Genomic DNA, 22,594 nt, shown 5'->3' with positions numbered 1-22,594 from the left:
TTGTCCACCTGTTTGTTCACCCCCTCAAACAAGTTAGTAAGACAAGATCTTCCCTTTCAGAACCCAATCTGAGTCTTCCTCAATAGCTTTTGTTCATCAGTGTGCCTACTACGTCTCTCTTTAATAATAGTTTCCACCAACTTACTCGTATTGACATCAGACTGGCTGGCCTGTAATTTCCTGGATATCCTTTGGAACCCTTTTAAAAGTTGGGGATGACAGTAGTTACCTTCCAGTCCTCAGGAATGGAGGCAGATTTAATGAAAAAATACATATTTTTGTAAGGAGATACACAAGTTCACCTTTCAGTTCTTTCAGAACTCTTGGATGTATGCCATCTGGGCCGGGTGATTTATAAATTTTTAAATTGTCTGTCACTTGTAGGACCTTCTCTCTCATCGCCTCAATCTGACTCAGGTCTTTCAACACCCATCCCAAAATCAGCAGTTCTGGAGTGAGCAAGCACTTCTCATCTTCCACAGTGAAGACGAAGGCAAAAAATGCATTCAGATTCTCAGCCATTTTCCTGTCATTCATCAGTAATCCTTTTTCCCCCTTGGTCATCCGAGCTTCCCACCGCCTCCCTAGCTGGTTTCCTGTTTCTAATGTATTTGAAGAAATTTTTATTGTTGGTCTTTATGTTTTTGGGTTGTTTTGCAATATGCCCCTCATAGACCCATTTTGCTTGCCTGGTCACAGACTTGCATTTTATTTGCCACAGCATGTGTTCCCTTTTATTAACCTCACTTGGACTAGCTTTCCACCACTTAAAGGAATCCTTCTTACCTTTTACAGTTTCCATGCAGGCCTTTCTCTATACCTATTTGTGCCTTTCCTTACCTGCGGTATGTATTTATCCTGAGCTTCTAGAATTGTAGTTTTAAAGCTTCCAGGCTTCCCCAAGGGGTTTGACCTTTTTTACCTTTCAGGTTCCTCTTCATCTCAGAGAAGTTACCCCTTTTATAGTTAAAAGTGATTGTGTTGGTCTTTTTGGACAACTCCCTATTTATACAAATGTTGAACTCAATAACATTATTATGTAATTTGGGCTCTGAGAGAGAGCAGGAAAGGGAGCTGCTGAAGGTATGAGTGTTTGCCTTTTTTAGCTGCTGGGGAAAATTAGCTGAGACTACTGTGTGAAAGAAGAGAGTCAGGGGGGATTATTGCTGGGGTGTGATAAACTAGTTTTTCTGTTTTTCTGTTTTGACTGGGGTGTAGCAGATTGTGTCAGGTGATTGTTGCTGATTGGAGGTGTCTCTGTTGCTTGGGGCTGACTGCTGGCTCCACCCTCTTTGAATTTGTCAGGCTGCATCTTACCAGAGGCATGAGCCAAAGGGCTCTTGGCCTATGGCACTTAGCCAAGGGTCTCTGAAAGAAACCTAGGAAGAACCAGAAATCCACGGTGAGGAAGCCAAGGCCCTAATCTCCTTCTGTACCCAATTAGATAAGTAGACTTTCCACAAGGAGAGCCACATAAATACGAAGTGTATTAAAAGGTGGATTATATTTTAATTTTAAAAAAAAAATGCAATTATGAAGGTAGAATGCCAGCAGGGGGTTGGGGACTATCCAGTGTTTTGCACTGTGTGTCAAAATTATGACTATCTGCCCACTGGACAGAAGTCTTGGGTGTGTGCTCAGTGCAAGGAGCTCCTGGTTCTCAGGGACTGAGTTTGCAACCTTGAAGCTGAGGTGGCTGAGCTGGAGAAGCAGAGACTGTCAGGCACTTGGAGAAGACTCTCAGGGACTTCTTAGATGTGTCCCACTCCAAACATAGTAGTCCCACTGCTGCCAGGAAGCATGAGGGTCAAGAGGGAACAGGGCACCATGCTGAGGATAAGGAGAATGTGTCCTTAGAAGGACCTCTTCTTCAGTTGGTGAACGGGTATCCTTTCGCACCAAGGAACCATCTCTGGGCAGGGAGGGGAGGGTCTCTTGGTAGTTTGTGATTAGATCCTTAGACAAGTAGACAGCTGGGTGGCAAAACCTCAAACTGACCGTATGGTGACTTGCCTGCCTGGTATGAAGGTAGTGGACATTATATATGTTGTAGATAGGCTGATAGACAGTTCTGAGGAGGAGCCAGTGGTCGTGGTGGTACATGTCAGCACCAGCAATGTGGGAAATTGTAGTTGTGAGGTCCTGGATGAAAAATTTAGACTGCTAGGCAGGACACTCAAGGCCAGGACCTCCAAGGTAGCCTTCTCAGAAGTGCTACCTGTTCCACATGCAGGGCCGGAGATACAGGCACAAATTAGGAGTCTCAATGCATGGATGAGATGATGGTGTAGGGAGGAAGGGTTCAAGTTTGTTAGGCACTAGGATGCTTTTTGGAACAAGTGGGAGCTGTACAAAAGAGATGGTCTCCACTTGTCCCAAGAAGGAACCAGGCTGCTAGCACTTAAAATCAAAAAGGTGGCAGAGCAGTTTTTAAACTGAATTTTGGGGGAAACCAACAGGAGATGAAATGTCTCTGGTTCTGGATGGCTTATATCAAAGAGATGAAGGGTTAGCTGTTACTTTTCTACATGGCAATGGATTAGAGTTGTCCACTGAGACAGTGACAAACAATATGGACTGTCTGGCAAGGCCTTGAAGCAGCAGGAGGAAGGCTGCAGGCCTAACATGCCTGGGAAATTATAGATGTTTATATACAAATGCTAGAAGTGTCTGAGGTAAAATCAGGGAGTTGGAATGCTTAGTGTTGGTGGGAAACATAGATACTGTGGGCATTTCAAAAACTTGGTGGAATGAGGAAAATCAATTGGACACGGTAATTCCTGGATATAAACTATATTGGAAGGATGGGGGAAGGGGGAGGGTTGGAGTTGGAGTTGGGGTGGCTCTGTCAGTATGTCAGTCTTCTCAGTAAGATTGAGAAGATCGGATAATTAAATTCACTTCTGGAAATGCTATGGGTTGAAATGGTGGGCTCAAAAGGAAGCTTAACTCTGGGAGTTTATCTCCCATCGGATCAAAAGATAGAGGATGATTATAAAATGACAGAAGAATTAAATATAATGCAATAGGTGATTTTAACTACTCACACATTAATTCAAGTTCAAGTCGGGAGAAAGAGATTGAGTTTCTAGACACTCTCAATGACTTTCTATCAAGCAGATGGTCACAGAACCTACCAGGGTAGAGGTGATCCTGGACTTGGTCCTAAATAATGCCAAAGACCTGTTGAGAGATACAAAAGTGATTGCACCACTTGAGAACAGTACCAGTACTGTTATTTGCCCTCCTCCCTGGTTTTGGTGTCATTTTTGTTTACACACACACACACACACACTTATTTTAAATGCTGTTTTAACATTGAAATGGAGACCCTATTTGGGTGGAAAGGTAGAAGAGAAATATTTCAAATAAACTATTATTTATTTGGAAGCAAGCATCAATCAAGTGGTGCCTTGCTTACATAAATAAACCAACATGAATCAAACAAAAGGCAGAACTTCCATGACTTTGTATCACCTCACATCATCAGAATAATGATGTTTGGGCAGTGGAGATCTGGATAAAAGTGAATCACAGTAATAGAAGATCACAGAGGAAAAAAAATTAAACAAGGTGAGAAAGGACCAGAATTTTTACCTAGGAAACAAAGAAATGCCCTGTTTTTGCAGTGTGGTAAAGGGATAAGAGACGTGACTGAATATGGGAGTAAAACTGATATTTGTGAAAGATAAACTCAAGGCTTAGTTCCTGTTCTACTAGCTGTAAATTCTTTTCATGCTTGATAAGCCTATTTTCCCTTCCTCTCTCTATGAACCAGGCAATAGTAGTAGTAGTAGTAACCATATGTAATATAATTGCATGGGGGAAGTACAGATATGATGGCAAAGATGGATTGCCAGATTAGTAGTGCAATTTTCAGTGTGAGTGGTTATTTTAGAGAAGAACCTGGTCATTCGTAGATTTGCTACACACAATTTCAGTTACTGGTGATCCTCAGCCCATCAGGTGATATTGCTAGTCCTGAGTGATATGGCTACTTATGAGCACACAGAACTAGCCACATCACTCAGGATTAGCCATATCACCTGATTTATTTATTTATTATTTGAAACTTTTCTCTGCTACCTTTCTACCCAAATAGGGTCTCTATTTCAATGTTAAAACAGTATTTAAAATAAATGTGCATGTGTGTAAACACAAATGACACCAAAACTAAGGAGGAGGGCAAATAACAGTTACTGCAAATATGCCAAACAAAACAAAAGAGTTTTCACCTCTGGCAGAAGACAAACAATAGAAGGAGACAGATCTCCCTGCAGAAGTTGTTCCCAAGTGTTTATGTAACAACTGAGAAAGCTGCGTTCTATCATCAGATAGTGGGGACACCCAAAGCTGGACCTCCAAAGATGAATGAAGTAGATGAGTAGGTTCATATAGGAGGAGGCAATCCTTAAGTTGTGCTGGCTATAAGGTTCTGAAGGTCAATACTGGAACCTTGAATTGAGCCTGGAAGCAAATTGGGATCCAGTGCAGATAGATTGCCTTTGGCTCACTCCAGTCAAGATTTTGGCTGCAGCATTCTGTACCAACTAATTTCTGGTCAGTCTTCAAGGGCAGCCTCATATAGAACTCACTGCAGCAATCTACTCTAGATGTTACCAGGCATGCACCACAGTGGCAAGATCTTTCCTGCCCAGGCAATGATGGTGAATGATACCCTGGCCACCACTTCCACCTGTTTATCTGACAGGAGGCCTGAGTCCAAAAGCACCCTGAAGCTATGCACCTGCTCTTTTAGGGGAGAGCAGCCCCATCCAAAACAGGAGATATTAAATTTTCTGGGTCAAATTTTCCCCTCACTAGTAGCACTTCTATTTTGTCAGGATTAAGTGTTAGTCTGTACGCCATCATCCATTTCAAAACTGCGTGCAGGCACCTGTTTGCAATCTCTATAGCCTCCCTGGGATATGTTGAAAATGCAAGATAGCATCAACATATTGGTTAGCCCAAATCTCCATATGACCTCTCCCAGTGGCTTTAAATTGATGTTGAAAAGGATGGAGGAAAGATAGAACATTGTGAGATCTTGTAGGCTAAAGGCAAGGGGGTGAATCAGCATCCAAGTGACCCCGCACTCTGAGGTCTGTCTTTGAGACAGAACCAAAATAACCATAGAACAATACCTCCCAACTCTAACCTCAAAAGACAATCTAGAATAAACACCATTATTCATTGTATCAAAAGCAACCAAGATGTTCAGAATAACTAATAGGGCTGTGCTCCCACATCCATCTCCCAGCTCAGGTCATCCATCAGGGTGACCAAGGCCATTTCAGTCCCATGACAAGGCCTGAAGCCAGATTTGAATGGATCCAAACAATCTGCTTTATTCAGGAATAGCTAAAGTTGCCACTCAATAATTGTATGTTTGAGTCTGGATGGTAGTTAATCAGCTATCCTGGGTCTGAAGTAGGTTTCTTTATTAGTGAATACATCACTGCCCATCAAGACAGGGAAGACCACCACCTCTCTCAGGAAAGTATTTACTATCTCCCAGACCCTGTCTGTCAGCTCCTCCCTGACTGACTTAAGCAGACAGGAAGTGCTAGCATTGTACGAACAGATGATAGACCTCAAACTTTCAAGAATTCTGATAATCTCATCAGAGTAGACAAGCTGAAAGTTATCCCTAACGACAAACTGACACCCTGAAACCAACCGGTTATGTCACTGCTAATGCACAGTCCAAGTTGGAACAGGTGTGAGAAATTTTATATGAAAAGTGTGTAGCAAAAATGATTGCAGACCTCCTTAGAGTCCAGTAGGCCTCTGACTATTCATAACAGCCCACCTGTCTACACTGTGCAGACATAATGAGAAATACTGTTACTTCGCCATCATTACCACCATGGAGTAGGCTTTGAAATGAGATCTAACCTATGCCTTGTCATATCCATCCAAAGTGTTTCTCTGTCATCACTCTATTCATCTCTCTTGTCTTTTAATTGTCCTCAGCTCCTCAGTAAACCAAAGGACTTACCAGCCTCTCAAATAATAGTGAGGGTGCCTATGAGTTATTGTTACTATCAATTGCCCAAGTCAGTTCCTCATACCAGAGTATTAGCAGCAACACTGCCCTCTTTTTTGTTTTTGTTTTTGTTTTGCTGTCAAGTCACAGATGACATAGCAATCCAATAGGGTTTTCAAGACAAGAGACATTCAGAGGTGTTTCCCATTGCCTGCCTCCATGTCACAATCCTTATATTTCTTGCAAGTCTCCTCTCCAAATACTAGCCAGGCCTGACCCTTTTTAGTTTCTGAGATCTGATGAGATTGGACTACTCTGGGCTATCTAGGTCATAGATAAGGCTGACCATTTAAGAAGGAAAATTTTCTAATGCCATCTGTCAGGCATGCTATGAGAGATCCCGGCATGCTGGATCTGTCAGACATGCTTTGTGTGAGAAAGGACTAACAATCATGCTGGCCCCGTTTCCTACATCTGTACTAATGGCTGCTTCTCATAACTATGTTTACCTGTGGGCATATGCACACATAGTGAATTGAAAGGTGCCTATTCCCCTTGCCTGAACAGGCAACTTGCTTGCCTGCACCCATTTGCAACATTGACTCATCCAACACAGGCAGGCAGGCATAATGACCACTGCTACATGACTCAGTTGGCAAGCTGTTCCATGCATGAGTACTGAGTCTGTTTCAAGGTTTTGGTTCTGATCTTCATGGCCTTGAATGGTCTGGGACTGATATATCTGCAGAACTGCCTCTTCTGCTATGTCCCTGGAAGAGCATTGCGCTCTGCTGGTACCAACTTATTGGTGATCCCCAGCCCTAAAGAGGTCCAGCTGTCCTCAACAAGGGCCAGGACTTTTTTGGTCCTGGCCTCAATCTGGTGTAACCTCTGACTCCAGGGCCCTGCAATTTTGCAATTCCACAGGGTCTGTAAAGTCGAGATGTTCCACCAGGCTTTTGAGTAAGGACAGTGACTGTAATAAACTGGCACCTCACTCTTCTGTCCCTCTGGGCTATCCACCTCCTCACCATGATGGAACAGCAGAAAGTGTTAAGATACCACTGGAGAGTGTATGGGACATAATATTTTATTTGGAATGTTTTATTGTGTAACTTGTTTATCTTTTATTGTTGTGCTTTGGCCAGGACGGGGCAATCCATTAAATCCAAATAATAACAACAACAACAACTCATCTGGGCTGGCCCTCCTTTCATTGGGGGGTGCCCTTTCCAGATCTGCTTTGTCTTCCCAGTTTGCCCTTGGAGACAGCTGACTCTCTGTCTCCAATATTTGCAGATTTCATCATGCATGGTGATCCCAGTAATGTAACTACTATAAATGACAAGGGATTACTGTAATATAAATATCAGATAATGCTATTATACAGGCAATTTTTACCACAGATAGGTAGTGCAAGTACTGTATATTAGTATGAGTAAATTATATTTTAAAAATTAGAAATCTCAGTGAAATTTTGATCTGGCCATACACCAGGGATGGGCAGAAACAGGCTCATGAACTAAAGTTCACTGGGAATATTGGCCAGTTCATGGTTCACAATGCAGTGTTTGTAAACTGAAGAGCTGCCACAAACTTCCATGAATTTTACAGGAGTTTATGATAGTTTGTGATGGTTTGTGAAGAGCAGAAAGCAAAACAGCTTCCTGCTGTTCAGCTGTTTGGTTTAAATGGCTCAGAACAGGAAACAGAAATCAGGGTCATAAACTGATTTGGTTCATGAACTAATGTAGTGGTTAAAATCATAGAATCATAGTCCAACCCACTTCCCAATGCAGGAAATTCACAAATACCTCCCCCCCCCATACATACACATACATCCCCAGTGACCCCTGCTCCTTGCCCAGAAGATGGCAAAAAATTCCAGGATCTCTTGCCATACTGGCCTGGAGAAAAATTGCTGACTGACCCCTCGGCATCTAAGAAAGGGCCACAAGAACTAAGCACCGATGCAACCCTGCCTGCTCTCCTAATGATCATAATCGCAGCACAATTAACTTTCAAAAGTACTAATTCTGGTGGTACTAATTTAAAAAGGTGTTTATGAATAACTTCACTATAGCATTAAAAAACTGAGACCGATTTCCCACTCACCCTACGGCACTCTGACGTTCCTCTTTTCAGCATGGCATCCTTCCAATTTCCCACTATCTGCCCTGGGGCTTCAGCCTGTGTCACCGTTTTTGCAGAGCATAGAGAAACTGTGTTTCAGTGGTTTCTCTTTGCCGTGTGAAAACAGTGATGCAGGCTGAAGCCCCGGGGCAGATAGTGGGAAATCGGAAGGATGCCAAGCTGAAATAAGAAATGTCAGAGCGGCATAGGGTGAGTGCGAAATCTATCTGAATGTTGTGCTATGACAATCAAAAATTTATGAAATAATACACCTTTTAAGCTATAATGTCTGATCATCACTTAAGTAACTTAAATAATTTTGTAACAGTCATTGTCATAGGACTAGCATCTGTTTTCAGTTGTAACACTGATTCTTGAAGCCAATGTTAAAAATGCATACTCTACAAGAAATAAAATTCATTAGAAATGTCTTTAAGTTATATTATGCAGGTAACCTTTTCCTTAGCCACATAACTATTTGTCTTTAGGCACATAAATTTTGTTTTTTACATATTTTATGTATTCTAGTTTTATGCATTTTGCCCATATTATAAGATGCCTTGAAGTCCATAAGGTAGAAATGCAGCTAATAAATGTTGTAAATAAACAAAATATTTATACTTGTGAACTGAAAATAACAACTAATTAATTATAGTTCTCCATTTTGTTTGTTTTCAAGACACACTTTTTAATGGGCTTGGACTTGGTGCAGTCATTGGGCTAGGCGTAGCTGCTCTTTTATTAATCCTGGTTGTGACTGATGTCAGCTGCTTCTTTGTACGGCAATGTGGATTACTAATGTGCATTTCCAGAAGGATCTGTGGAAAGAAAAGTGGCTCCAGTGGAAAGAGTAAAGAGCTGGAAGAGGGAAAGGCTGCATATCTGTGAGTATGAGTGAAAATACTTACAGGGTGATTTTTTGTTAGCAAAAAAGGCAAGCATTAAATTGGAAATACTTCAGGTATCATCTTTAACTGGAAGAATGCAGGGCATCAAATGTAATGTAAATATTGCTATTGAAAGAAAATTTCTTCTTTGTATTCAGAATATTTGTGTTGCATGTTCTGATTCAATGGTTCGTTTGAGACTTTGAAAACCATCAGCAAAGTAGCACTTATGCAAGCGTTTGACATAAATCCATATGAGTCATTGAGGTCTTTGTTACTCTTGATACTCAGTCCTGACCCTTTCTGCATACAGCTTTACCTCTGATCTCATCTCCATCAATTCAAAAAATTGTTTCTACATACACTCCTGTGTTCACCTCCCTCTCCTGTCACATTTTACTTTTCCTTCTACAACTGTTTTCAAGCATTCAACTGTCATCCCACTTTCCCTCCAATGTATGTCCACCATTTTCAAGAGTGGTTTTTCAGAGGAGTATTTCCCTTTTCTCCTTGAATTTGGACCATAACAGCATGTATGCACTTTTTTTTCCAGGTCATTTGACTCCGGCCATACCTCTCCTTCTAAACCCTCCTTTCTTTCACATTTGTTAAGCAATAAATTCCAGGTGTAAGTCTGACATTCACTGACTTGCCACTCATTCATGCCTAATTACTTTCCCACTCTGTGCATGCCTGCACGCTCACACTCAAGTTACCTTGGGGGGTGAGTTGGAATGAGTGGCAGGCTAAAGAGATATAGAGTGGCAGGCTATGAAAATAATTGCAGTGCCAAGAGCGTTTCTGGCATCAATGGCCTTCTTCAGCTGGATATTTCAACAGTTATTGCACTAGTTAACCACACCAGTCAAACAACCATCACGATTGTTCCCGGCTACAATTATCTACTGGCACTGCAATTGTTTTGCTCTTTAATTGATGTAAGCCTGGATAAGCTGAAACTAAAACTATTTTGCTCATTTAAAAAGACTGCACACTATTGCTACTTTCTCTGGACGGATGCACCCACCTAGACTTTGCTGAAATGAACCATAGAAACACTGGGACCTTGTCACTCTGGAGGACTGTCTAATTTCAATTGTATGACAGGATTGTTCACATGTATAAGAAACCTTAAGTAAGAGGACTTTAAATAAGAATGTGTTGCAAGGAATGGTTATAGTTTTTGTGGGCTGTTTGTGAGTGGTTGCGGCTTCTCGGGCATGTGTGTGTGTGTGTTTTTGTCATTATTTCTGGCCGAACCACTCCTCCACTTTTTTTGCTTATCTTTCATTATTTGGGGTTTATTTAACCATGAAAGGATTACAGCTAGACAATCTGATTCCATGGTTGTTTACTCCAAAGTAAATGCCAATATGCCCATATAATTTCCTTCCAATAGATTGTAGCAGGACTGTCTTATGCAGCAAATTTCAGGGGAAATGACATATGAAACTGGGAAATGGGGTTGAGTTAGGGTTGCCAAGTCCAATTCAAGAAATATCTGGGGACTTTGGGGGTGGAGCCAGAAGACTTTGTGGGTGGAGCCAGGAGACATTGGGGCAGAGCCAGGAGCAAGGGTGTGACAAGCATAATTGAACTCCAAGGGAGTTCTGGCCATCACATCACCTTTTTAAATGCCTTCCTTCCATAGGAAATAATGAAGGATAGGGGCACTTTCTTTTGGGGCTCATAGAATTGGACCCCCTGGTCCAATCGTTTTTGGGGAGAGGCACTAGATGCTATACTAAAAATTTGGTGCCTCTATCTCAAATAACAGCCCCCCCCCCCAGATAAAGATACATTTTTGTTGGGAGTTCTCAGTTCATTACTGTAAATCTTATATTGAAATTACTAAATGTTGAATTAAAATAAATGGTAATTCAACAACAAACATCTCAGCATGTCTAGTTTAAGTGTACTTTCAAGAGAGTTAAAAAAAGAAAATGACAATTCTGTTGAAAATGGGGTTGCCAGCCTCCAGCTGGAGCCTGGAGACCTCCCGCTTTTACAACTGATCTCCAGCTGGTAGAGATCAGCCCCCTGGAGAAAATAGCTGCTTTGAAGGGTGGACTCTGCGGTACTGTACCCTGCTGAGGCCCCCACCCTCTCCTGGATCTTTCCTCAAAGTCTCCAGGTATTTTCCAACACAGACCTGGCAACCCTAGTTGAAAAAGTATTTAATCAAAATTAATTATAATTCAATTTTTCCCCATTATTTTCAAAGCAGAATACTGGCAATTAATATAATGTAATTCATGTTGATGACAGTAATTGAGGCTAAGAAGCTTTAAATATTTTTTAGGAAAGATGGATCAAAAGAACCTATAGTTGAGATGAGAACAGAGGATGAAAGAATTACCAACCATGAAGACGGGAGCCCTGTAAATGAACCCAATGAAACAACACCATTAACAGAACCAGAGTATGTACTCTGTTGTTTCTCATAAATCCAAACTTACTATTACTTCTAATTAATATATTTCCTTTGCAGGGAAGAAGTCTTATACCACGTAATACATTAATCAATATGATATGTTACCTTGGCCAAAAACCAAAGAGCTATTTTAGGTGCCCCCAAAACACTGTGTATTCCTGGTTAAAATGTTTATTCTTATACTTTGAATAGCAGAGTTGTGCTTTATTGCGAACTATTTATGGAGTCTCCTTCAGTTTCAAAGGGCGTCTTCCATATAGCATGGAGGCTGCTGTTTGAGAAACCCAAATCAAAACATTCTTTGGGTGTGCAAACTAGGAGTCATGGTTCTCAGTATGAAGACTAACATTAATTCTGATAAGCATATCAGATATACTGTGAGATATCACTCAGTGTACTTTCATCTGGTTAGTTTTTTGTGAAACATTTTCATATCTAGAAGGCTTTCCGCACTTTCTATTCAAGAGAGCCTCATAGCCTGAGCTTGCTATGTGGAACCAACTGTATCAAACAGAAACTCTTGGCTTCATAGAAATTCACCACCAGTTACAAAACCTTTTATCTTTCCAGAATTTTATCAACAGCATTTAAAACTATTGCATCGAATTACAAATGACAATAAAAATGTTTCCATAGAAACCTAGGTACATTTGATCCTTTCGTATGGATCCTAGTGCTACAAAGCAATAGATCTATTCATATTTTCCTACCTTAGTAGAATCAACTGGGAAAGATATAGATATTTTATAATTAATTTACATCTATGTAGAAAAATCAAATTGCCAACATTTGCTGGATTATGGAGAAAGCACAGGAGTACCAGAAAAACGTCTATTTCTGCTTCATTGACTACGCTAAAGCATTTGATAGTGTAGATTTATTTATTTATTTTGTTGCATTTATATCCTGCCCTCCCCTGCTCAGGGCAGCTAACAACAGTTAACAATTTGATAACAGATTTAAAGTATTACAATAAAATATTATTAAAATATTAAAAGCAGTTTTGAATACAGTGATGGATCACAATAAACTGTGGCAAGTCCTTAAAGAGATGGGAGTACCAGACCATCTCACATGTCTCCTGAAAAACCTGTATAAGGGTCAAGAAGCAACTTTCAGAACTGTCAAGTTCCACGTCTCCTTCAATAGTTATGACTCTCCATGTATGCGGATAAGCATTTATTGTAAGGCAGGATACAGTGACACTGACACCCAGTCAGTGTCGAAACTGGCATATAGCAAAACAGGCATTGGTTATATACTCTTACAGGGACCATTATAAGTAGGCCTTAATTTAGGGTGCAAAGATAGTTTAAACTTAGTGGCTACAAATCACACACACACTACAAAGCATGCTACAAGATAGGAGCCGTGGCCTTGAGTGCCAAGCAGTTTCCTAGCTCCCAGGAGGTAGGCCATTAACTTTCATTTCCCCAGCAGTCTAAGCATATATTCCTCAGGTTACATCAAACAGATACAGATAATGGCAAGGAACTTGACAAGAACAGGATATGGAACAACTGATTGGTTTAAAATAGGAAAAGGAGTTCGACAAGGATGCATATTGTCACCCTACTTATTTAATTTATATGCTGAGTACATCATGCAGAATGCCACCCTGGATGAAGCGCAAGCCGGAATTAAAATTGCCGGGAAAAACATCAACAGCCTCAGATATGCAGATGACACCACTCTAATGGCAGAAAGTGAAGAGGACCTAAAGAACGTCTTGCTGAGGGTGAAAGAGGAGAGTGCAAAAGTAGGCTTGAAACTCAATATCAAAAAACCTAAGATCATGGCATCCAGCTCCATCACTCCTTGGCAAAGAGAAGGGGAAAACATGGAAGTAGTGACAGACTTCATATTCCTGGGATCCAAAGATCACTGCAGATAGTGACTGTAGCCATGAAATTAAAAGACGTTTGCTCCTTGGGAGGACAGCTATGGCAAACCTAGGCAGTATAATAAAAAGTAGAGACATCACCTTGCCAACAAAAGTCTGTATAGTCTGTATTCCCAGTAGTAATGTATGGCTGTGAGAGCTGGACCATAAGGAAGGCCAAGTGCAGAAGAATAGATGTTTTCGAGCTGTGGTGGTGGAGAAGAATCTTGAGAGTCCCTTGGACTGCAAGAAGACTAAATCAGTCAGTCCTAAGGGATATCAACCCTGACTGTTCCTTGGAAGGTCAGATGCTGAAACTGAAACTTTTTTCCCTGTTGGAGCCCACAGAAGCAAAGCTCCACCTAGGCTGGCCAGGGCTCATGCAGCACAAGCCAGAATTAAAATTGCCGGGAAAAACAACTCGGCTACAAAATGAGAAGGGAGCACTTTGGCCACAGAATGAGAAGGGATCACTTAAAGGAGAAGACCATAATGCTGGGAAAGACAGAAGGCAAAAGAAGAAAGGGCCAGCAAAAGATGAGATGGCTGGACAGTATTACTGATGTAACTAACATGAATTTGAACAGACTTCGGAATATAGTGGAAGACAGGAGGGCGTGGCGTGACTTGGTCCATGGGGTCGGAAAAAGTCAGACTCGATTGCGACTGAACAACAAAAAGAGAAGTCTCCTCTTTCCATTTTTGAAACTACCATATGGTAGGCATTTCCAACTTCGAACAGGTTGTGATCTATTTTCTCCGGACAAAAGTCTGGTGATCTACCACCATGAAAATTAAGTTTCAAATTAGTTTCAAATTAGATTTTAACCCACCAAAGTTGGGTTCCACCTCCCTCCCTCCCCATTTACAATGCACCTTCTGTCATTTATTGGTAAGCAAAATAAGCAATAACAAAACAGAGAGACGAAGATCCAGAAAGAACTGCAAACAGTTTCTTAATTTTTACTTGTTATAACTTTATTTAACTGTCTTAATAACTTTCTTTAACTTTTATTGAGTAATTTGTGTTAAATGTAGGTCAAGTATTGATCCAGGCTGATCTTGCACAATCTTTAAAACTTTGCTTTTTCTAATTAGTGAGACGTCTGAGCCTGCATATCATCCACCAGCTTTTTGAAGTTGGGTGAATATTGCGTGAGGGCCAGTCTCAGGGAATCCTGAAGATGTTCATCTGTCATGTTGGAATGCTGTGTACTCTTTGTCATTTTCAGATGGGAAAACGCAGATTCACACAAATAAGTTGAACCGAAACAGCAGTGTACAGCTTCACTGCATCTTCTCAAGTTGGGAAATTTGTCTCTAGGCACTAGCTTCCAAAACGATTCTTGCTCAGCATGGGTCTTGAGAAAAATGACACTTTTAAGGGTTACTATTTCATTTTCAATGAGTAATTTTTACTGATAGCAGCTGCAGTTTCCTTAATGTCTATATCTGCTTTGAATGGGTATGACAAGTACTCCACAACTTTTTCAATTCTTTGGAAGTCACAGAATCTTTTTTCGAATTCCTGGATAACAGAGCAGATGTCTGTCACATACTTCTTGTTCTGAAAAACAAAATTTGGATATTGTCCCAGATGGTCCTGCGTATTAGGAAAATGATCAAGTGTTGTTTGCAAGGTCAGTCATCATTAGCTCAAATTTACTCTTGTAGGATGAAACTGTACTCATCTCGCCAATGCATTTGTTTTTACCTTGTAGTTCAATGTTCATATCACTTAGTTCGCCTGTAAAGTCAGCAAGAAATGCCAGATCACATAACCACTCCTCATCTTCCAACTCTGCTTTGTCATCTTCTGTCTCCTTCAAAAACCTTATTTCATTCAGCAAATCACGAAATCTTTGCAGAAATTTTTGCCTATTTAGCCACCTTACATCTGTGTGCAAAATGATTTCCGCTGCCCCTCCATCAAGAGTACGATTGAAAAGCCGACTTTGAAGTGATCTTCCACGAACTAAATTTACAATTTTGAAAGTGATGTCCATGACAGTCTTTGTATTGAGTCTCTTGCTTGCCAAAACTTGCTGGTGAATGATGCAGTGGTAAGAAAGGAAATCTGGAAAGTCGTCATGCTGTCTACAGAGGCCTATGAAACCGTTAACCTCACCTGTCATTGCTCTTGCTCCATCAGTAGTGATGGAAACAAGTTTATGCAATGAAAGATTACACTTTGTCACAAAAGAATGGAAAGGGCTGAATATTTCCTGACCGGTAGTTCTCCCTTTTAAAGAAATCATTTCAAGTAGTTCTTCTTTAACACTGAAGTCTTCAAAAACCATCCGGATAAAGACTAGAAACTGGGCTATGTCTGTAGATTCATCCAGTTGGAGTGAGAAAGCAACACAAACTGAATTCCAACAACTTATTGCTCCAACACAAACTCCAACAACTTATTGCTCCAACAGTTGTTCAATTGTGTCTCCACACATCTTTCTATTCACCGCACGACAAGCTTTCTTGACAATTGTACGTCTTGAACAGCAGCTATGCTCTCTTTATTATTATTAAATCCTTCAAAAAGATTGTCTGCTGCTTCAAGAAAACAATCTTTTACAAATTCTCCTTCATTGAAAAGTGTTCATTTATTTGTGATCAGGTTGCTGACCTTGAAGGATGCCATGGTTGCATTGACTGAATGTGACCTTGGCTTCGCTATCAACTGTTGCTGTGCAGCCAATTTATATTTCTTTGAGCTTCAGTTTATGAATTTCACTTTTGGGCGGAAAATCAGCATCAAACTTATTGCTATGCAGAGCCTTATAATGATGCTCCAGATTACCCTTTTTGGGCAAGCATACAGTGCCGTTACAAAGTAGACAACACTTGTCTTTCACCATGATGAAGTAGTCCTTTTCCCATTCATCATGAAATTGGTAGGTTTTGCTCTTCTTTGGAACACTCATCTTCATTATACTGAGGTGGCTAGGGTACTTAGTTAACACTGGCTGAATCTGGTTCAAAACTGTCACTGTCCCAAAGTATTAAAGATCAACAGGAACTAAAGACCACTGAATGATGCCAAAACCACACATGCAGTTCTAAAAGTAAAAATAAGAATTCATCATACTGCCACCAATAATCAAATACCACCACACCAAACAATCATCAAAAAACCCCCCAAACACCTGTCCAGTAAACCAAATGCGGCTGGTGATCTACCTCTGACTCTTCTGCGATCTACTGGTAGATCGCAATCTACCTGTTGGACATACCTGGTCTATGGAATGATTCTATATAGTGCTTTTCTTTGTAGAAAAAACCCAGCAGGAGCTCATATGCATATTAGGCCACACTACCTGGCCTGGGAGCACATGACTGTTGCATAGCAGGTCAGGCCAGGTGGAGCCCTGGCCAGCCTAGGTGGAGTTTTGCTCCTGTGGGCTCCAGCAGGAAAAAAAGGCCCTATTTCTAAATGTTTTCATAGTCTGGGAGTCTGTGACAAAGGTTTAGTACAGCTCTTTGTCTTGGATCTTTTGACATTGTTACCCTCATGCTTCTCTCTGACTATTAGAGAAACTTACCTCTTGTGAGTTCCACTGTGGTGCTCACTTCCTCTGCCACTAGCAGATCTGTAGGACCACTGGTGGGGAGTACTGGGGGGACAAAATTTAGGGGGAAGAAGCTAGTATTATGTTGCATCCAGCTGAATGGATGGACCCTGGAGATAGTATTATGTTGCATCCAGCTGAATGTCTTTCCATTTATTTTTAAAATGCAGTTTTAGCTTCAGCCACCAAGAGCCACAGGGAAGCTTGAACATAGTAAAAGGCTAGATTTACTTTTCTCCAAGACTGAAGCGATCTTGCCTACCATGCTAAGCACATCAACCAGCACTAGAGATGAACCAGCATTCTGATAGTTGCTACAGCCTGCTAACAGCTTAGCCTTTTTCTCATCCTTTCCTTGCACTCAGTTCAAGCCAAATCCTGCAAAGCATTAGTTGCAGCAAGATAAAACAACCTTTCCCTCTCTTCCTTAGTTTCTCTTCCTCTTTTCCACACTTTTCTCATTCAATTTTTCTCCCCTCTACACCCCCCCTACCACATTTTCAGTTCTTGGTCTCAAGTCCTTCTCATCCCTATCCCTGCTTGGAGTAGTAGTTCTGTTGCAAATCTTTGGTAATATTATGAACAGAAGGGGGGAGTTAATATATGCCCATGATCTAATCAAGTAGTAAAAGGATGTTTCCCCCTTACTTCGCCCTTGCATGCATGGTAATGGAACATTAATCTGTTTTATTCCACTTTCAAATTTTTTATTAAGTTTGAATATGAAAAGGGAGAAAAATGCAGGGTTACAGAAGCAAAAAGTAAAGGGGGGAAAAACAAGATAGAGAGACAAAAAAAAGAAAGAAAAAAGTACATAGAAAAGCAGCAAATATATCTGTTACATTTCTACCTCAAAGCATCATACCAAGTTCCTTCTACCTGCAAATCTTTAAATTTTACTCAGTATAACCTTTACATTCTACAGTTGTATTATTTCATTATAAACTTTTAACTATTCTATTGCTTATAATATAAATCTAGACTATTCATCTTCAGTACATACAAGTGAGAAAAGCAGACAAATCAATCACGAAACAGAACTGGTTAAATTTAGCAGTATTAAAAATAACAGCTAACCGATTAATTTAACAGTGTTAACAGTTAACATAGGGATAAAAGATAAATATAGTTTCTTTATCCTTAATATTAACTTACTTGTTTCTAGCAGAGTAAAGAGGGGGAAAACAAAAACACAATACTTTGTCTATTTCATTATAAATAGTTTCTCCAGTCAGAAACATCAGGAGCAGATATTTAAGATTACAAAATATTTGTGTTGCCTGCCTTGTTACAGATTGACCCAAGTTAATTATTTATCTACTTTGAATATTTAAGATTCTTTAAAGATTTTTGGAGACTATAACTCTTATTTTCATATTACTCTGAGAAGCACAAGTTGATATGCAATAACTGCCTCATCTCCCACACTTGTTTATTTTTACCTAGAGAAAAAATCATACAATCTCCATAGCCCACTCTCTATTACATTGCTCTATTTAACTTCCATAAATGACAATAACAAATGGAAAAGAGGCATCCAGATTCTGAAAGCCTCACTTGCCATTTCAAAATCGCATGCCAGTTCCCTTTTATTGATTTCGTGTTAACCAGTTACATGCCAAAAAAAAAAGTTTATAATCCCTTCTTCTTGATCTTCCACGTCTTGATCTTCTTGCTAAAATCTGCCTCTTCTCACTTTGGCACATTCATCCGTTTTGCTGAAAATGATGGCCCCCACATCATCACTTCCTTCTGTGAAAACTTTAATCGATCTTGATTTTTGCTTCATCTTTGTAACTGCGCACGTTGTCTCCATTTTGATTTTCTTCAACACCTTCCCCAACACGTCTTTATTCATTTTTCTCGACTCAGCAGGCATCACTGGGGTCTCTTTACTACTCTGTTCATATAGATTTTCAGTTTCATTGTATTTCAAAATAAAAGTCTCCATCTGCTGTTGAATCAGCTCTGTTAGCAGATCAATCTCCTGCTTTAATGAGGTTATCGTAATCATAACATCTTCTTTGTCAAATGCTTCACTTTGGAATGCCATTTTCTCCATAGAAAACCTCAGTCTGATAAACAAAGTTAAAAAGTAGCTCATAGTCTCAGTTAGCCTATCTCCTTCAGCCGTAAGTTTTTATCCTGCATTTCAATTGTAGTCATTTCAGCCCCGATCAGGCAACACATATATTTTTCTTAAAAGTACATCCCATTTTCATTCAGACCGTATTATAACCAAGTAGTGATCTCATTATAACGTGTTTAATTGTAAAACAAATCAGTTTGAATATCTTTGCTCAGTCCAATTTAAGTTATTGAAAGTTCTCAAATTTGTTCTTTGTCCTTTTTTGAAGCCTCCCTTGCAGAGAAGGGGGGGGATTATCCTCCTGTTCCCCTTTCTTTTTGAACAGTCCCAATTGTTGTTATATTAAAAGATCCATTCGCTGATAGTGTTAGAAAGCAGACTTACTTGCATAGTAGAATTTAAGTGATTAAGGTAGAAGAATGATGCATCAGAAACTTGTTAAAAGTAGAAAGCAGTCGGGCATTCACCTCTCATTGCCGTAATGGCTATCGTGACGGCGGAGCACCGGAGCAGACAGGAAGAACAGAGAACAACTACCGTTGTTTCCCTGAATCCTGTAGAGCTCCTTGTTGATTTGGGGGGGGGGGGTCATTGGAGCTGAGCTCCGCGACCACCACTGAGCTCGAAGTGCTCAAGAGCCTACATTTCTGTTTTAGTGCTTATACATGTGGAAAGAAGTTAGAACTTCCAGTTCACGTACTGAATTATCATTATTATTGTGTTGGTGGAAAATCGAATAGCCCTTTGTAAAGACAGGAACAGGAAGAACCATGCTAAGCACATCAACCAGCACTAGAGCAAGATGAACCAGCATTCTGATAGTTCCAGTTCAGGTACTGAATTATCATTATTATTGTGTTGGTGGAAAATCGAATAGCCCTTTGTAAAGGCTACTTTGCTATATGACAAATGATGTAATATTTAAATATCATTAAAATTAGTTTTATAACAAATATCATACCCAGTCTTTCTCCCCAATAGAGACTCAGATCTGCATTGTCAACAGGCCGAGTATTACTACTATAGATTCATTGTAACAGCAATAGTACTCTATTACAACAGATTCATTGTGGCTTTCGGCATCACTACACATCTATATTCATAAAGGCTCCTTGAGAAACACTGATTTTGCATATGCAAAAGTGCTAGTAGAAGATGATGCATACATTGTAGTATATGAAAGCTTTTACAGTGGTCAGAAAGAATATGAAGGGATTACTCCCTATTAAGACAGGAGATCAATACACATAAGCAGTAATCAGCATTCTGGATAAGAAACAGTGGCATAATCATAACTATATGAAAATGAGAATTGAGGAGTGCGTATCTGAGGATGGTGATGGAAAATGCCATGAAGTCACAGCTGAATTTGCAGCTCTGTGGGGTTTTCAAGGCAAAAGATGTTCAGAGGTAGTTTGCATTGCCTGCCTCCATGGCATGACTCTGGCATTGTTTGGAAGTCTCCCATCAAAATACTAGCCAGGGTTAACCCTGCTTAGCTTTCAAGATCTGATGCAATCAGGCTAGCCTGGGCTGAGAATGGATGCTATCTATCTATGCTGCATTGTTTTCATAGGAATTGAATGTATATCCATTTCCACATGATAGCAGAACTGGTAACACTTAAATATCTTAATGAAGCATGACTAAGGTTGAGTGAGGACTGTAAGAGTATGAGTAAAAGCAGTTTATGTTTGTGAATGGATATAATGGTGTGTGTGATTGGAGTCAGGGGTGAGTAACTGCAAAGAACAATGTCCTAAAATGGCACAAATGAGTAACAATTATTTATAGTGCAAAAAAAATTAAAATAACCTATGTATTTGAAATGCATGGTTTTTAATAAATAATATTTTGACTCTTCTCATTTTTTCACAGAAAACTGCCATTAAAGGAAGAAAATGGAAAAGAAGTTTTAAGTTCAGATACTATAGAAATCAAAGTTTCTAATGACATCATCCAGTCAAAAGAAGATGATAGCAAAGCATAATATAACTACAACTACAGCTGTCTAAAGGGGGAAAAAGCATTTCAATTTGACCAAAACTTTACAGCTGACTTTAGTTTCTTGGGCAACTTAAAATGGAAGAATGCAAAGAAGTAGATCATGCTACTCCTGCCAACTGTCCATTTTCTTTTATTTCTGTAGTTTTAGTCTATGGTCCTGGCTGACATAAGTCCCATGGTCTCACTTTGGCAAATTGGTCAATATAAATAGTGTAATTTATTTTATTGATGATATCTATTTATAAAACATCAAGATACCCCTTAGCTACAGACTTTTCAAGAGACAGCTGCATCTCTTCTAAAGGAAGTTAAACCCATAAAAGAAAGTGCCATACACATTTATATTTGTTTGTATTTGCAATTTTGAAAGATTTTGGTTGCCTTTAAAAGAAAAAAAGTATAAATATATATAAATATCTATATATATATATATTATATAATATATCAGTCTCCATTAGAAATTGAAATATGTGGCTAAATAATGACCTTAGCTGCAATTGAGACAGGAATAGACCGCAGTTAACACAAGAATAGACTGACCTTCTGCATGGTAATAGCCTTGCACTGTCACACCGGCTCTGAATTATAATGAAGAGTTCATAGGTTTGATGTACAGATTTTAACAAAGTGGTGAACTATTTTGATGAAGATGTTGATCACAACCTAATTATCAAAGTCTACAAAATTTTAGTGCTTTCAGATACTTTGTATTTATGTTTGAAAGATTGTGTGTAAGCTACAAATGTCAAAACATATTTTGTGTGAAAAATCTGAAATATGACCATAGCTGTCAACTTCAAAGGAAATCTTGCAACAATAAATTCAGGCTCAATTGCATTCATGAAACAATGTATTCATGAAACAGAATACTTTCACTTGAGTCCTTATCCAAATGCCAGGATCCATAAGGCTACCATGCGAACTGCCCATGACTTGCTAACTTTTTCCTTTGAAAAGCTGTCCCCCTTATCACAACCTTCTTTGGACATTATCTTGCATTCAAAATAATTTGCCATGTAACATGGGTGCTAATATTAAAAGAAAATGTCCAAAGGTTCTTCAAACATGTGGAACTAGTCAGATGAGTGTTTGGATCCAGGCTCAAATATTTACTGTATATGATATATTATGAATCATTTATTGAATTTCTGCAGTCATTTTTTTTTTGTTTTAGAATAATAATAGCCAATAATTTATACTGGAAACAGCCATCAAAGAAAATTAAACATTCATGTTCTCTGCTTATGTCTGGAACTTTTATTTTTGTTAAATAAGTTAAAATTACCTCTTTTATATTTCTTTCTGTTTTTGTAGCTCATTCACTAATTTCAAATTCTTATTAAAATAAAGAATAACAGACCAAGTCTAACAAATATTTACCACCTCTTGTGAAAAGAATAGGTTCAAATGTGGCTTGCTGGAAAAGACTAGTTCCACTTGAATTCATTTTTGGTATAGGAATAAGTAATACAGAATATTATTCACAGGTTTTCAATTTACATAAGAGATTTATTCTTCTGCATAGCACCATGCTAACCTTGGGTAGAATTACTGATATTGTAGGAGAGGAAGTATATGGCTTTTGCCTGGCTAGGCTACAAGAT

General features: G+C 39.5%; 1 protein-coding gene across 2 annotated transcripts in view; it reads left to right on the top strand.

Annotated features, from left to right (window-relative positions):
* Positions 1–21,840, top strand: part of NCAM2 (neural cell adhesion molecule 2) — a 525,500-nt gene extending 503,660 nt beyond the window's left edge. Inside the window, exons 16-18 of one of the 2 annotated variants that reach the window (XM_060234385.1) lie at positions 8,802–9,006; positions 11,312–11,431; positions 20,862–21,839. In XM_060234385.1, coding sequence (XP_060090368.1) covers positions 8,802–9,006; positions 11,312–11,431; positions 20,862–20,973 — 437 coding nt within the window. In that variant the 3' untranslated portion in view covers positions 20,974–21,839. Of the gene's footprint in view, positions 1–8,801; positions 9,007–11,311; positions 11,432–20,861 lie in introns of both variants that reach the window. The other variant, XM_060234386.1, reaches the window with a different exon arrangement.
* The last annotated feature ends 754 nt before the right edge of the window (positions 21,841–22,594 follow it).

The sequence above is a fragment of the Heteronotia binoei genome, chromosome 3 (genome assembly GCF_032191835.1).
Source record: "Heteronotia binoei isolate CCM8104 ecotype False Entrance Well chromosome 3, APGP_CSIRO_Hbin_v1, whole genome shotgun sequence".
Taxonomy (NCBI): Eukaryota; Metazoa; Chordata; class Lepidosauria; order Squamata; family Gekkonidae; genus Heteronotia; species Heteronotia binoei.
The sequence above is the reverse complement of the archived record's forward strand: the minus strand, read 5'-3'. Positions and strand labels throughout refer to the sequence as shown.